The sequence below is a fragment of the Felis catus genome, chromosome B4 (genome assembly GCF_018350175.1).
Source record: "Felis catus isolate Fca126 chromosome B4, F.catus_Fca126_mat1.0, whole genome shotgun sequence".
NCBI classification, from domain to species: domain Eukaryota; kingdom Metazoa; phylum Chordata; class Mammalia; order Carnivora; family Felidae; genus Felis; species Felis catus.
Genome location: NC_058374.1, coordinates 127,219,671 through 127,235,855, shown reverse-complemented (window position 1 = coordinate 127,235,855; position 16,185 = coordinate 127,219,671). Strand labels below are relative to the sequence as shown.

The window sequence follows — 16,185 nt, the reverse complement described above, 5'->3', positions numbered from 1 at the left end:
AAATCAGATAGATATGGATCTTGTTCCCAAAACTTAAAATCTACTTGGCAAGACAGAAAATGAAACAAGTAATTACAATCAAGGTAAGAATGATGAGAGAGCACACAGTGGACCTAATCTAGTCTAGGGAGTAGGGTTAGGATCCTTCAATTTTTGGTGACCATGACTTACTCACTTACCTACTTACCTACTTACTTACTTTATGTATGTATGTATGTATGTATGTATGTATGTATGTATGTATGTATGTTTATTTTTGAGAGAGAGAGAGAGAGGCACAGTGCAAGTGGGGGAGGGGCAGAGAGAGACACACAGAATCCGAAGTGGGCTCCAGGCTCTGATCTGTCAGCACAGAGCCCTCCACGGAGCTTGAGCCCATGAGCCATGATTTCGTGACCTGAGACGATGTTGGACGCTTAACCAACTGAGCCCCCCAGGCGCCCCATGACATCATTTTTTAAAAGTTGACTTTTTGAGGTATTTTTACATACAGTAAAACTCACCAATTTTAAGTGTGTGGTTTGACAAATTGTTATGAGTGGACACAGTTGTGTAACCACTACCCCAATCAAGATAATTTCCATCGCCCCTAAAAGTTTCCTCATGCCTCTTTATAGGCAGTCTCATCCTTCCCACTCATCCCCAAATCCTGACAATCACTTACGTGTTTTCTATTACAATAGTTCTTCCTTTTCTAGAATTTTATATAAACGGAAACACAGAATAGGTAGTCTTTTGTGTATGAAGGATGAAATTCATCCACATATCAATAGCGTGCCCCTTTTTATTGCCAAGTAGTGTTCCACTATGGAGATATACTCCAATTTGTTTATTCGTTCACCAGTTAATAGACATTTTGGCTGTCTACAGTTTGGGACTATTATACTATCAAAGTTTCTACGAGCATTTGTGTACAAGTCTTTGTACATCTGCTTTTATTTTCTCTTGGGTAAATACCTACGTATGTGATTACTGAATCATATGGTCTACAGAATTGCTAAGTTGTTTTCTGATATGGCTGTAGCATTTTGCTAGCAAAGTGTGAGAATTCCAATTCTGTATCTTCACCAACAGTTGTTATAGACTTTTAAACTTTGCCCATTTTACCTTATTGTGTTTTGACTTGCATTTCCCTAATAACTAATTCTGTTGGTCATCCTTTTGTGTGCCTAATTGCCATCCACATATGTTCTTTGGTAAAGTGGCTATTCAAATGTTTTGCCCACCTACAAAATTTGGGTTGCTTGCCTTCTTATTATTGAGTTTAAAGGGCTCTTTTTATATATTCCAGATAAGAGTCGCTTGTCAGATATTTGTTTTGCAAATATTTTATACCCATTTCTGGTGTGACTTTTTATTTTGTTAATAGCATCTTTTCAAGACAAAAAGCTTTAATTTTGATGAAGTTCAATTTGTCAATTTTTTAGTGGTTCTTGATTTTGGTGTCTTATCAAAGTTACAAAGATTTTCTTGTACATTTTCTTCTGTAACTATTATAGTTTTAGGTTATATGTGATCATGTATTATATGTAATCATGACTTTTTACATGAATTTTACATCTCTGAAATTAATAAAACTGTTCAAGGGGTGCCTGGGTGGCTCAGTCGGTTAAGTGTCCTAGTCTCAATTTTGGCTCAGGTCATGATCTCCTGGTTTGTGAATTTGAGCCCTGCATTGGGCATCACACTGTCAGTGAGGAGCTGCTTGGGATTCTCTCCCTCTCTCTCTACCCCTCCCTCCCTCAAAAATAAATAAATAAACTTAAAAAAAAAAAGAATAGGCATGGAAAACCAGAGTGAAATTATTCAGCCTTTTATAAGACACATCATCATTCTCTAGGTCCCAGGTTTGAAGTGGCATTTTACAGAATACTGTGTCTCATACACTTGTGATATGAAAACTTTCCTGATTTAGACTTCTATTTGTTGTTACCAAGAGAGCAAAACCAGTATGACCTGTCAATGTTAACTGCTTAGTTTCCTCATTTGGAATGTGTTTTCTTTTTATGAGAAGGTAAAGGAAACATTATATTGAGTTGAGACCACTCCCACCTCTCATCCAAAACATTGTGCATGCCTTTGCCCTTTACCTGGGATTATATTTTCAAAACCCACCAGTCTCCCCTACACTACAAGCTGTTCAAGGTTAAGACCTAGGTCTTATTTTGTATTACTATGTTTGAGATGAAACATTCAGTAAATGTTTCCTGAATGAAAGGAGGAATTCCTGGGTCTCTGCTGCTCTGCTGGTGTGGAAGCTACCAGGCCGCTTGTTTGTAGTTCTAATGTCAGTGCTCATGAACTTGGCTTTAGAGAAAAACCGTCCCGCCTCAGTATTCCCGGAGCTTAGCACAATGCTTGGCATGCAGGAGAGAAGAAGGGCAAAGAGATAAGGGGAAGAAAATTTGTACAAAATCCCACACACCCCTATTTATGACTTAAAGCAGGGAAACTGGGCAACCTTCAGGTGTAACATAAGGTGAAAACTGTTCAGGATAGAGTCCAATTCCTCCTGGGCAACAGCGCCAATATCTTTGGGCTAAGTCCCTTACTTCGAATCTTTTGGGCTTGCGTGGACCCACGCTTCCCTAGCAGGAGAACGCTACGAACACTGAAACCGAGTCTGAGGATTTAGGCGACTCAGAACCCGCTCAATACAGGCTCTGCAGCGCTGGATGCCTAGCAACTGTGGGTCGATAGCTCGGCGCTCGACGCAATCCAGCCGGCCTGAGACGCGACGCTCCCTCTGGAGCCTCTCCGGGCCCCGCACCCCTCGGGCCTGGGTCCTCTCGGTGCGCACGCGCGGCAGGGGCTCGGCTGGGGGAGGGGCGCCGGAACGCAGTCGCCGCTAGCGGGCCACGGCGGGGAGGGGCGCACGCACGAGGGGCGGAGCGGCAGGCGCCCCGAGTGGCTGAGGAGCCGGAAACGCGCCTCGGAGGGTGCGGCCCTGAGGAGTCGGCGGGCTGGGCCGGGCCGGGCGGGAAACGTTAGGCCAGCGGCCCCCGGGGCGCGGGGGTCGAGCGGGCGGGGAGGGCCCGAGGCAAGCTCTGCCCGGATGAGGAACAAAGCGGTGGGGCAGGCGCGCGCGCCCCCCGCGCGGCCGGCAGGTGGGCTGCGCGCGGGCCCGGCCGGGGCTGGGCGAGGGCGGCTGGGCCTGCGGGCCTCACGCCGGCGGGCGGGCGAGTCAGTCGGCCACCCCTGGGAGGCGGTGTCCGAAGCGCCCGGGCGCGCCGGTGGCGAGGGGACGGGGACTGCATCCACTCCGTTTTGGTGACCGCCCTTTCCCCTCTCCTCCCTCCCACCCCCCAGGTTGGGCAGCCCCCCTCCCGAAGCTTCTGGAGGAAAAGCCCCGGGTGTCCCCCGGCATGCCCCATCTCGCGGCGGGGTGCGCGGCCGCCGGCCCTCGGGAGAAGTTGGGCGGCCCCGGGCGGCCGCGGGGCCGCGGGGCCGCGTTTGTGCAGCGGTTGTAAGCAAGATGCGGTAGCACGTGACCCTGGAACGCAAACCCTGATGCCGGTTCCCCGCCGCGCGTGTGTTCTTTTCTCTGACACTTGGCCCCAAGCAGATGCATCACAGGTGAGTGATGGGCCCTGTGCTGGTGACATCTTTGGGAAGCGTTTGGCAAATCAGAGTTCAGAGTGCCTTTCTTTGGTTTTGGTGCCACGGGGGAGGTTACAGGTGCGATTTGCAAATGGATTTATGTCCCAAAGGAGACCAGAAATCCAGAAACCAGAGTTGGGTTGAATCCAGCCTCATGCAACCAGATTTACTCCAAATGCGAATCGTTCTAGATAGCCACACGTTGATTTTTGGCTCATTCACCCCTTTTCCCTGTGCCTTTGAGTTATTTGAGCGTTTAATATCTTGATCTGGATTCCAGAGTGTATTTTTAGCTCAACACCATGCTTCCTTGAATTTTGCTGGTTACCCTGTGGCTCAGATGGTAATGTGGGGGAATTAAGTTCTTAGTTTTGCAGGTTTCATGCAAATATTTCAGGTACTTTATGATACCATGGCAGTACAGATGGGTGCCAGATAGAGTTACATTTGGCTGTTGTTTTGGGACCCTTTCATAGGCTGTATGTTTAGGATGAGGAAGACGAATTCACTGAAGTTGCTGAACCTGTCCATGCCTTTTGCAAAGTGGGTGCATTTCAGTTAGCTTTTTATATGTCATTCTAAGAAAAAGTTGTAAGATTAGCAAGTGGCAAATGTGGTTTATTCTGTAAGTCAGTTAGAAACACACACATACAAACTGCAGAAGTGTGAAGGAAATGATTTTACCAGGAATGAGTAGGGAAGAAGAGAGAGCTTGGTATCTTGATTTTTAGCGCTTCTTCCAAGCTTGCTTCCTAGAAACCCGTATGAGAAAGGTAGGTAGAATAGAATTGCACTTTAGAATGAGAGTCTTTGGATCTTATTGTAAATTCCCTTCATCTGCTTGCTTTCCGTGGGATATTTGTTACCTTTGGTTTATGGCTGCTGAGGTCATCACATTTCAGTGACTCACGACAAAGCAGAAATCTGCTGAGCCTCACGCTAAACTCTGGTTTGAACTGGTTTGAGAAGAAGGCCTAGGAGTCAACCCAGAAACACCATTTTGATTTTTATCTGGAGATTAGGTACACAGATTAAATTCAGGAATTTTTAGACTGAGATTTGAAGCTATAGACTTTTAGCTTACTTAAAAAAAATATTGTAGCCATTTGTTATAGGTTATTGCTCTGGTGGTTGTAGAGTTTTAATTACATTTATAGCTGTAAGAAATTACAGGAAAAGTCCATTTTAAACAAACTCACCTAGAAACTTTCAGAATTATAGGTAGCTGTTGTTTCTTTAGGCTATAGGATTTTTTTTTTGCATTCTTTTATAGCATAATTAAATACTTGTACTGTTATTAATGTGTTGTCCTTGATGCACCTCATTTTATCCTATGCTTCTAGTTGCCTTTCTAGTAAGGATGAAGATGCATTGCTTCATCCAGATCACATATTTCAACATTTTTTTTTTTTTACACTTATTTATTATTGAGAGACAGAGACAGACAGAGCATGAGCAAGGGAGGGACACAGAGAGGAAGAGACCCGGAATCTGAAGCAGGCTCCAGGCTCTGAGCTGTCAGCACAGAGCCTGATGCGGGGCTCGAGCTCTCAAACCACGAGATCATGAGCCGAAGTCGGACGCTTAACCGACTGAGCCACCCAGGTGCCCCTCATTATTAATAATTTAATTCAGACCCAGTATCACTATAACTCCTGTAAAAAGAATTAGTAAAAATTCTTTTGAGTGAATTAAACCAAACCATCTACAAAAGTCTGGTTTGAAGTAATAGGCCATTTGGAGAAAATACTGTGAAAGAAAAAGCTTGGGTATTTAAAAAAACAAAAACAAACTCTTATTGCCATGTGCTCGATAAGGATTGTGCCTTGCTTCAGGTAGTGTGCGTAGGGTTTGAAACAAAGCACACCTGAGTTAAATCATATTTTTGCTTTGTGACGTTGACTGAGTTAGCGTCTCTGAATCCCAGAGTTTTTATGATAGAAAGAATATGACATTCGCTGTCTGAGAGCTGTGAGCATAACAATGAATTAGCAGTTGGTCCGCTCTCATTTCCCTATCCTGATTGCCTCAGGTTGTGCAGTACCTTAAAACGGAATCACTGAGGTAAGATTTTGCCTAACTCGTGTGTGCTCTTTCCTAGGATGAATGAAATGAACCTGAGCCCAGTGGGGATGGAGCAGCTGACTTCATCCTCTGTGAGCAATGCCTTGCCAGGCTCAGGGAGTCACCTAGGGTTGGCTGCCTCACCCACTCACAATGCCATCCCTGCCCCAGGTGAGTGGGAAGGGAGAGCGACTGGATTTGAACTCTTAATTGTATTATCAGTTCTAAATGGAGCCTGCAGGGGGTCAAAGCCCCTTTATGAGTGTGAAGGGGAAGCCAGGCAGGTGTGAACAGCAGTTCCGCGAGTGGCAGCATAATGGAAGGAATGTTTTTGTGGAGTCCTAGAGTTCTAGTGGACAGGAGTGGCAGCTTTTTCTGATTAGTCCTCTTGTGGGGTGGGTGGCCTGTTACCTAGAGCTGTAATTTGCTTGGCATTTTTTCTAGGATTACCCATTCATCTGGTTCACTCCCTTGGCGCTCTGTCCCTGGGTTAATAGAAGAGGATGAAAGTTACTCTATTAAGTATTCTCAGTAAATAGGAGGAATTGAGCTTTATTTTCTATTATATCCCAAACCGGGAACAACCGCAAATGCACGAGGCTGAGAATTATAAGAGGAGATGCCAGAGACGGAGCTCCCAGGTAGGGCTCCCCGGGAGCCTCAGTATCCAGACAGGAGTTGTACAGAAAAAGCTCCCATTTTCTCTGTCACTGTACATTTAAAACCTTTTTATCTGCTTTATTTTCTTTTTTCTACTGAAATAGAAAAGAGATAAGCTGTTCGTTCTTACAGTGGTAAGCTAGTGGTCGTTAAAGATTTGTGACATCGTAATGGACTTTACCGAAATAAGAATTAATGTTTAGGGTATTTTTTTCCCTAGAATTTATTTAATGTTTTTAAAATTTATTTTAGAGAGAAACAGAATGCAAGTGGGGAAGGGGCAGAGAGAGAGAGGAAGACACAGAATTGGAAGCAGGTTTCAGGCTCTGAGCTATTAGCACAGAGCCTGACATGGGGCTCGAACTCACAAACCGTGAGATCATGACCTGAGCTGAAGATGGATGCTTGATCGATTGATCCACCCAGGCGCCCCTAAGGATATTTTAAATCTATAAGTTGTTTAAATAGTTCTCTGTACGGAATTACCTGCTTAATTACTACTGTGCAGCAGTTAAATAAATTCATCTGAACTAGGGTCTCCACATTCCTTTCAGTGTCCACAAAAGAAATTAAACAATTTATTAGTGAGTTCATTTGATTATCTCTTAGGCATTCCTTTTAGTGAACACTCTCGTTAAGGAGGAAAAGCCTATTAAAAAATATTGCCATGGGCAAACATAAATCACTGCTCAAGTTGGTCAGTATTCATTATTATACTTAGGTACAGTAAGAGTCGTTTCCACACCTTGCAGATATAATCCAAGGTAGATACAATCTAAAGTTTGAATTTTTTTAAATCATGAAATACAGCATATGTACAAAAGACTATATTTGTACAGTTTTGCACTTCCAAGTAGAAGCATATCTAAGAAATTTTATTTAAAGTTTTTTTTAAGTCTATTTTGAAAGAGAGAGAGCACGTATGCACACACAAGTGGGGGAGGGAGAGAGAGAGAGAGAATGCCAAGCAGGCTCCATGCTGTCAGTGCAGAGCCTGATGTGGGGCTCGATCTCACAACCTGTGAGATCATGACCTGAGCCAAAATTAAGAGTTGGATGCATAACTGACTGAGCCACCCAGGCACCCCTCTAAGAATTTCCTTTTTAATTTTTTTAATGTGTATTTATTTTTGAGAGAGAGAGACATAATGTGAGCAGACAAGGGGTAGAGAGGGAGATACAGAATCCGAAGTAGGTTCCAGGCTCTTAGCTATCAGCACAGAGCCTGACTTGGGGCTCGAACTCATGAACTGTGAGATCATGACCTGAGCCTAGTCAGACGCTTAATGAACTGAGCCACCCAGGCGCCCCGGCTAAGAATTTTTAAACAGTAAAACATTCTCACCATATAAAATGGTAAATATAAATAATGAGGTTAAAAAAAGTCTGTAGGGGTGCCTGGGTAGCTCAGTTGGTTAAGTGTACGGCTTCAGCTCAGGTCATGATTTCACACTCCGTGAGTTTGAGCCCCGTGTTGGGCTCTGTGCTGACAGCTCAGAGCCTGGAGCCTGCTTTGGATTCTGTGTCTCCCTCTCTTGCTGCCCCTCCCCTGCTCATGCTCTGTCTCTCTCTCAAAAATAAATAAAAACATTTAAAAAAAATTAAAAATCTGTAATATCATTACTCAAAGACTACTCCTGTGAGCTTTGGTATTTTTTCCCATTTTTATCTCTGTATGATTTGTTCTTTTAAATTTTATTTAAACTGGGTTTTTAATTGTAATTAAATGTTTTAGTACTTAAAAGCAATACAGACAACTGGAGGATCAACTTGGCCATTTAAAAATTTTTTTTTTTTTTTCAACGTTTATTTATTTTTGGGACAGAGAGAGACAGAGCATGAACGGGGGAGGGGCAGAGAGAGAGGGAGACACAGAGTCGGAAACAGGCTCCAGGCTCCGAGCCATCAGCCCAGAGCCCGACGCGGGGCTCGAACTCCCGGACCGCGAGACCGTGACCTGGCTGAAGTCGGACGCTTAACCGACTGCGCCACCCACGCGCCCCAACTTGGCCATTTTAAAACTAACTTGAGAACTAACTTTAGGGCCTGTTTGTGGATATTTGCACAACACTTCCTGTCTGGGGATATAAAGGGCTTTTAGGTGAGATTTTTCCCCATTTGCAGAAACTTTCTTGAGTTTAGCTAGCGATTGAGAGAATTTTTAAGTACTTAACTTTCTTTTAATTGAGAAAAAAACCTTTTTTGTAGGCCTGCCAGTGGCAATTCCAAACCTGGGTCCCTCCCTGAGCTCTCTGCCTTCCGCTTTGTCTCTGATGCTCCCAATGGGTATTGGGGATCGAGGGGTGATGTGCGGGTTACCCGAAAGAAACTACACCCTACCTCCACCACCTTACCCCCACCTGGAGAGCAGTTACTTCAGAACCATTCTACCTGGTAAGTATTATAGTTATTTGGGAAATTTGAAGAAAGAATAGAGCCTCCTATTAACTTCACTTCTTGAGGACTTGAATAACCCGATTTTCTGTTTGTCAGTATTAGATATTAATCTCTAGGTGGGGAAAAAAAATCTTTATATGTTTTTGTACTTTTCCTTTTAGCGTATACAGATCACACATTATTAATATGGCAGTTTGACTAAGCATAATTTTTTTTTTTTTTAATTTTTTTCTTAATGTTTATTTATTTTTTGAGACAGAGAAAGAGTATGAATGGGGGAGGGTCAGAGAGAGAGGGAGACACAGAATCAGAAACAGGCTCCAGGCTCCGAGCTGTTGGCACAGAGCCCGACAGGGGGCTCAAATCCATAAGCCACAAAATCATGACCTGAGCCGGAGTCGGACGCTTAGCCAACTGAGCCACCCAGGCGCCCCAGACTAAGCATGATTTCTTAAGGACAGATGAACAGTTTTTTTTCCTTTCTCCTCCAGTGTTTCCTTGATTTAATTTTCATAATTTTGCAGTTGTAATTCCTGTCAACCACACGTCCTGCTAGTGTCACTATTTATTATAAATTAAGGTTTATTGGTTTTAAGTTTATTGACTTCTTATTCTCAGTGTATGTTTCAGAAAATTTAGCAAATGGGGAGAAGAACCACCAATAGTCCTATCATCCATCTTCTTGGTGTACTTTCTTCCTGTCTTTTATTTTGGTGTATAGATTTTTACTGTTTTTCATAACTAAGACTGTACTTTCTATATGGTTGTGTGTCCTTTTTTTCCACTTAATATTTTCCTGTGTTTTTACATAGTTATTTTTCCTAACTTCTGCATGGTTTTTGTAATTATTCTTTTTAATGCTGCATTACAATCTACTGAATGGATATTCCATCGTTTGTTATTATATTAATCTTGATTGTTGGACAGTTTGGTTTTTTCCAGGTTCTTATTACTATTATAGGAATGTCTTTGTGTATAATATTTATGAAATGCATTTAGTGAAGATTACCATTAAGTGGAATTTCTTGTGCAAGAGCCTATGAAAGTGTTTTTGGGGTTCATATGCTCTTGCACATGAGTATATGTATTAAGTATGTATGTACTTGTATATATTTAATTTTATATATATATCTAAAAGCATATGTATACTTTTATATATTAAGATATATATACTTTCCAAAGAGGTTTTAGTAATTTACATTCCCACTGGCAGTGCAGCAAGTACCATTTGACCACATCCTTACAAGCATGAGTGTTTAAATGTTTCTTTCGGTTTTAATAAAGCAGATACAATTGTGACTTATTTTGAATAGACCGTAATGTGTTATGATAGTTTAATAACTTAAAACTTAGTTGTATTTAATTAAATTTTATTAAATTAATTAACATTTTCATGTGGAAGATCTGCTTTTAAATCCTTTTACCTTTTAACTATAATAGAGGAAATTTCAGTATCTTAAGTTTCAGGAATTCCAACTATATATATATATTAAAGGTGTCATTTAAATGCTCAATTTCCAGTGACTTCAAAGGAACATAGTTAATTTTTTTTTTTTTTTTACGATTTCTGAGTTTCACAGGGAAAACTGAATTATGGTATTTGAATGTTGCTATTTATAAGGTATATATCAGTTAAACCAAATAGGTAGGAGATTATTTTATGGCCTATTTATGTTGCTATTTTTAAAGTTTTTTTTTTTTATTTTTTTAAGTTTTTATTTATTTTGAGAGCCAGAGCAAGCATGAGTTGGGGAGGGGCAGAGAGAAAGAGGGAGACAGAGAGAATCCCAAGCAGGCCCTGCTCTTCAGTGTAGAGCCCCAACACAGGGCTGGAACTCATGAACCATGAGATCATGACCTGAGCTGAAATCAGGAGTCAGATGCTTAACCAACTAAGCCATTCAGGCACTCCTATGTTGCTATTTTTATAAAGCATATATGTTAATTAAACCAAAGAAGTGGATAAGAGATTAATTTAGTTACATTTTTAAGGAAAGTAGCTTCTAAGATTTGGAATTCCTTATATTTAACAATGTACTAAAAAGTCTCTAAAATCTCATCTTCTTCTTTTTTCAGGCATTTTATCTTATTTAGCCGACAGACCACCACCTCAGTATATCCACCCTAACTCTATAAATGTTGATGGTAATACAGCATTATCTATCGCCAATAACGCTTCAGCTCTAGATCCCTATCAGTCCAATGGAAATGTTGGATTAGAACCAGGCATTGTTTCAATAGACTCTCGCTCTGTGAACACACATGGTGCCCAAAGTCTTCATCCCAGTGATGGCCATGAGGTGGCCTTGGACACAACAATCACTATGGAGAACGTCTCTAGGGTTACCAGCCCAATCTCTACAGATGGAATGGCAGAAGAGCTTACAATGGACGGAGTTGCAGGCGAGCATGCCCAAATCCCAAATGGCTCCAGAAGTCATGAACCTCTGTCTGTAGATTCTGTGAGCAACAACCTTGCAGCAGACACTGTAGGACATGGTGGTGTGATACCCATTCATGGGAATGGCCTGGAGCTCCCTGTGGTCATGGAGACAGACCACATTGCAAGTCGGGTCAACGGGATGTCTGACAGTGCCCTCAGTGACTCCATCCACACCGTGGCCATGAGCACCAACTCTGTAAGCGTGGCACTCTCTACCTCACACAACCTCGCCTCCTTAGAATCTGTTTCCCTCCATGAAGTTGGCCTAAGCCTAGAACCTGTGGCTGTCTCCTCCATCACCCAGGAGGTTGCTATGGGGACAGGTCATGTAGATGTATCTTCAGACAGTCTTTCTTTTGTACCACCTTCACTGCAAATGGAAGACTCCAATTCAAACAAGGAAAATATGGCAACCTTGTTTACAATTTGTGAGTGTGCTTAGCCTTTTTCTTTTGGAAATATTGGTAGAAAGGGCTATCATCTCTAACAGATTTAATCACAAAGTCAGGTGTTGATTAAGGGAGTATAGAAAGTAATAGACTTTGGAATTTTTCTTTGTGCATTGTCCGTTATGTTAATGGCTTTTTCTTAAGTAAGTCAGATGACATACAGTCATTTTGTTGGTTCTTACAGTATCCTGAAGTAATGAAACCATAGTCATTTCCTTCTGTATTTTACAGATACTCTCAGCCCCGTAATCAAGATCTATTCCTGTGTTTCAAAAATAGAGTTAATTATAGAACTGTAGTGAGGTGTTCTCTGAGGTATTCTGTGTGTCAGGTTGCGTGCTTTTTCAACATAAGATTTATTAGATCACATGTACTTCTTTATCCCTATGGAAATAGTAGGTAGATACAAATGCAAATTTTATTTTTGCTCAGATTGCGTATAAATTACTGTAGTTGGGCATGTAAAAGTTCTTTTTATGGGTCAAGAATAACAAAAAGCAGTAGAAAAACTGTTGGTTTGTTGGTGTCATTACATGCGTCATTCATGCAGGAAACATGTTGAGTGCTTAGTATATGCCGGCCTCTGTGCCAGACACGGGGTAGAAAGCAGTCTGTAGCAGAGGACAGCTGCCTTTAACGAGCTTATAATCTGATGGGAAGCGTGGGCAAGTAAAGGGGCTGTCGAGATATGGTATGATAAGTGGGAAGGTGGGATTAAGTGCCAGGTCTAAAGGAGCCTGAGGTAGGCATCTAACAACGCCATGGAAGCAATAGGGAAGACTTATCAGGGGACACTGTGTATGTGTTAGCACAGACTCAAAGGACATCAAAGGTGTTGGCAGCAGAGGATCAGGAAGAACAGCATCCCAGACAGGAGTTGCCACCCATAAGTGCCTAGAACTAAGAGAATGTTACATGGTTCAGAATTGCTGAAGCATAAAATGGGGGTGATGAGAAAGAAGTAGGAGCCAGAACACAGAGGGTTTTCTAAGACCAGTCAAGGATCTGAAGGAGTGAGGTTTGGGATGGGGGTTCTGCTGCAAGGTGAGCGCTAGTTTGTTAGAGGCAAGTAGCAGGTAAAGGAAATGATGCCATAATTTAAGTGAAAGGTGATTTTCTAACCTAAAATAGAAGGATTGATGGTGAGGAAAAGTGGGGTATATTTACAGAAGTTGGGAGAGAAGGGTTAAGGAGATACCCCTGGTTTCTGGCAGGAGACTAGGGGGTAGTGGTACCACTCCTTAGGATAATGAATGGCGGAGGAGGATGGTTGTTTTTTATTGTAGTTTTCTATTTTTTGTTTGTTTTTTTGAGGAGTGATGGTGAGTCTGGTTTCAGTCCTGTTGATTTTAGTGTCTGTAAGATACCCAGTAGAGGTGTTTAGTGAGAATTTTAATCTGGAACACAGAGATCTGTCTGCAGATATTTAGGGATCCTCAGCATTAGGACGTTAATCACAGCCATGGAAGTGGAGTGAAATTAGCTCCTAGTGCGAGTATGGCACATAAGAGGGTTAGGGATTTTAAGATGCGATGGCAGAGGAAGAGCTTCCAAAGTAGATTGAACAGGAGGGTCAGAAAAGTAGGACAGAGCTTCTGGTGCCTCAGAAGCCAAGCAGTGAGGAGGACTTTTATGTTAACCTTTTAAAGTCTGAAATTTATAATTTTGAAATAATTTAGGAATGTAGGCTCATTAACTTAGCAGAAGTTAAGAGGTGGCCTAAATAAGCCTATTGATCCTTTTTTATATGGGTATGCAGAACCTCTTGCTCCTATGTGTTTTTTTTTAATTCACATATACATTTTAAATTGTATAATTTAGTGGCTTTTAGTATATTGACAAGGTTGTGGAACCAGCACCATGATCTTATTCCAAAACAATTTTATCACCCCAGATACCCGACTAGCAGTCACTCATCATTCCTTCCCTTCTAACCCCTCCTCCCCTCCTCCTTTCCCTGCCATCATTTCTCAGGCATCCATTAATCTTTCTATAGATTCACCTATTCTGGACACTTCATATAGTGGTAGCATACAACCTGTGGCTTTCCTTGTCTTGCTTCTTTCCCTTAGCATAATGTCCTGGCTCGTCCATGTAGCATGGATCAGTACCCCATTCCTGTTTATGGTTGAGTGCTACTCCATTGTGTGGTGATAACCACATTTTGTTTATCTACCTTTCATTCTCGAACATTTAGTTTCTACTTTTGACTATTAAGAATAATGCTGCTATGAATATTCATATGCAAGTTTTTGTATGAACATGTTTTTAAGTCTCTTAGATATATGTTTTTTTAAATTTTTTTTTCAACGTTTTTATTTATTTTTGGGACAGAGAGAGACAGAGCATGAACGGGGGAGGGGCAGAGAGAGAGGGAGACACAGAATCGGAAACAGGCTCCAGGCTCTGAGCCATCAGCCCAGAGCCTGATGCGGGGCTCGAACTCACGGACCGTGAGATCGTGACCTGGCTGAAGTCGGACGCTCAACCGACTGCGCCACCCAGGCGCCCCTCTTAGATATATGTTTAAGAGTAGAATTGCTTTGGGATGCCTGGGTGGCTCTGTCAGTTAAGCGTCCGACTTTGGCTCAGGTCATGATCTCATGGCTTGTGAGTTCAAGCCCCTCATCAGGCTCTGTGCTGACAGCTCAGAGCCTGGAGCCTCTTCAGATTCTGTGTTTTTCTCTCTTTCGGCCTCTCCCCCCCAACACTCTCTCTCTCTCTCTGTCTCTCAAAAATAAATAAACATTAAAAAAAAAAAAAGAGTAGAATTGCTTTATGTTTAACTTTCTGAGAAATTGCCATACTGTTTTCTGAAGTTAGTTGCACCATTTTCAGTTCTCAACATCAGTGTATGAGTGTTCTAATTTCTCCACATCTTTTAAACACTTTCTGTTATAGCCATCTTAGTGGCTATGAGGTGGCATGTCATTGTGGATTAGATTTGCATTTCCCCAGTGACAACAGTGTTGAACCTCTGTCTGTTCTTATTTGCCATTTGTGTATTTTCGGAGAAGCCTTTAAGCATTTTTCTGGTATGAAATCTGAATCTCATTTGGAGATTTAACATGGATTCTTCAGTGCATTGGAGAATCAGTTCTCACCAACTGTAGGGGATCTTTAATATTCAAGGAGTTTTTAGTCAAGTAGTAGTTGAAGTAAGATACTATCTCTGCTTTGCCTAAATATGAAAACTTTGATATTTTATGTCATATAAGTGGAAATGTGTAATGATTGCTTAGGAGAAAGACACTTTGATGGCTGTGGTTCTAAGGTTTATGTATTCCAACTATTTGTGGATGAATTCGGAAAGTTTGAACATAATCATTGACAAAAAGGGGTCATGTATGCTCTTCCTTAACAGAAATAAAAAAGCAGAAGATTTACAGAGAATGACACTTGTTGTAGAAGTGAAGTTACAGTAAGCCTAGAGATCAGTATATAAAGGCAGCACCCTTTCTGACAATGCAAAAAGAAAGACAGTATGAACAGTAAGAAATTAAGAATTTTAAGCAAACATGTCTGCAAGAATCTGATTCTACCTATCGTCCCAAAGAGCATTTTTTGCCCCCCGCCTTTTTTTAAAAAGAATCTGTTATAAAAATCTGGTTGACCAATTTGTTGATAGTGAAAGAAAAGTGAACAGTGGTGCCGCTGTCTCTGACTCTGTTGACCTGTATTGTCCTCTCCGTTTTGGCCTTGCATGACAGCATTTCAACTCACTGTCCTCATATAGTTGGGTAGAGTTGGAATCTTGGGACTTTAGATATCATATGTAAAGGTATCTACCTAATGTAAGGAATAATGTAATTCATTTTTGAAGTAATCTAGTGTAATCTACTTTTACTAGTGTAAAAAGTAATCTACTTTTCAATCAGTCTCTTATGGACTGAATAGTAAAATTGTCCTGTGGGATTAAAAAAAAAAATTCAGATCCTGTCAGAGATCTAAGACTGGGATATGTATTTTAGTGTAAGAAAGTGATTGTTTGATCAGAATATTTTTATTAGAACTTTGCTTTTTATTGGTTATGTTTTAGTAATTAGCATTTAAATTAAAAAGCAGGTGGCAATTTAGGCTGCTTGAACTAACCCCGTTTGTGTCTCTCAAATTTCCCATCCATAGGGTGCACGCTCTGTGACCGAGCCTATCCCTCAGACTGCCCTGATCACGGACCAGTGACTTTTGTTCCTGACACTCCAATAGAGAGCAGGGCGAGGCTTTCTCTCCCAAAGCAGCTTGTTCTTCGCCAGTCAGTTGTGGGAGCAGAAGTTGGTAAGAACCTTGGAACTCTCAAAGCCCATCAGTTCTCTTCTTTCTCTGTAGTGTAGAGTTGTAAAGTGGATAGGTGTAATTTCATCATTATTTGGTTGATCAAAAGTTAATTTATGGCTTAAGCATTATTCTTTTAGGAACATTTGTGTAGTAATAGCAATAAATCAAGTTGAAACTTTATTGAGAAAATTCCCCTTTCTTAGAATCAAAATTGAATAAAGGAGAAACTCTTGGCCTGAGTCTGAAGACTTTGATTCTTGGCTGTATCATCCTCTAACAATTATGACAAAACACTCC

General features: G+C 41.5%; 1 protein-coding gene across 7 annotated transcripts in view; it reads left to right on the top strand.

Moving 5' to 3' along the window:
- Positions 1 to 2,823: 2,823 nt before the first annotated feature.
- PRDM4 (PR/SET domain 4) overlaps positions 2,824 to 16,185 on the top strand; it is a 29,236-nt gene continuing 15,874 nt past the window's right edge. For 5 of the 7 annotated variants that reach the window (XM_045062285.1, XM_023257406.2, XM_045062283.1 and 2 more), the window contains exons 1-6: positions 2,956 to 3,107; positions 3,310 to 3,576; positions 5,702 to 5,835; positions 8,533 to 8,718; positions 10,798 to 11,592; positions 15,739 to 15,888. In XM_045062285.1, coding sequence (XP_044918220.1) covers positions 3,566 to 3,576; positions 5,702 to 5,835; positions 8,533 to 8,718; positions 10,798 to 11,592; positions 15,739 to 15,888 — 1,276 coding nt within the window. In that variant the 5' untranslated portion in view covers positions 2,956 to 3,107; positions 3,310 to 3,565. The other 2 variants (XM_045062284.1, XM_023257408.2) reach the window with 2 other exon arrangements.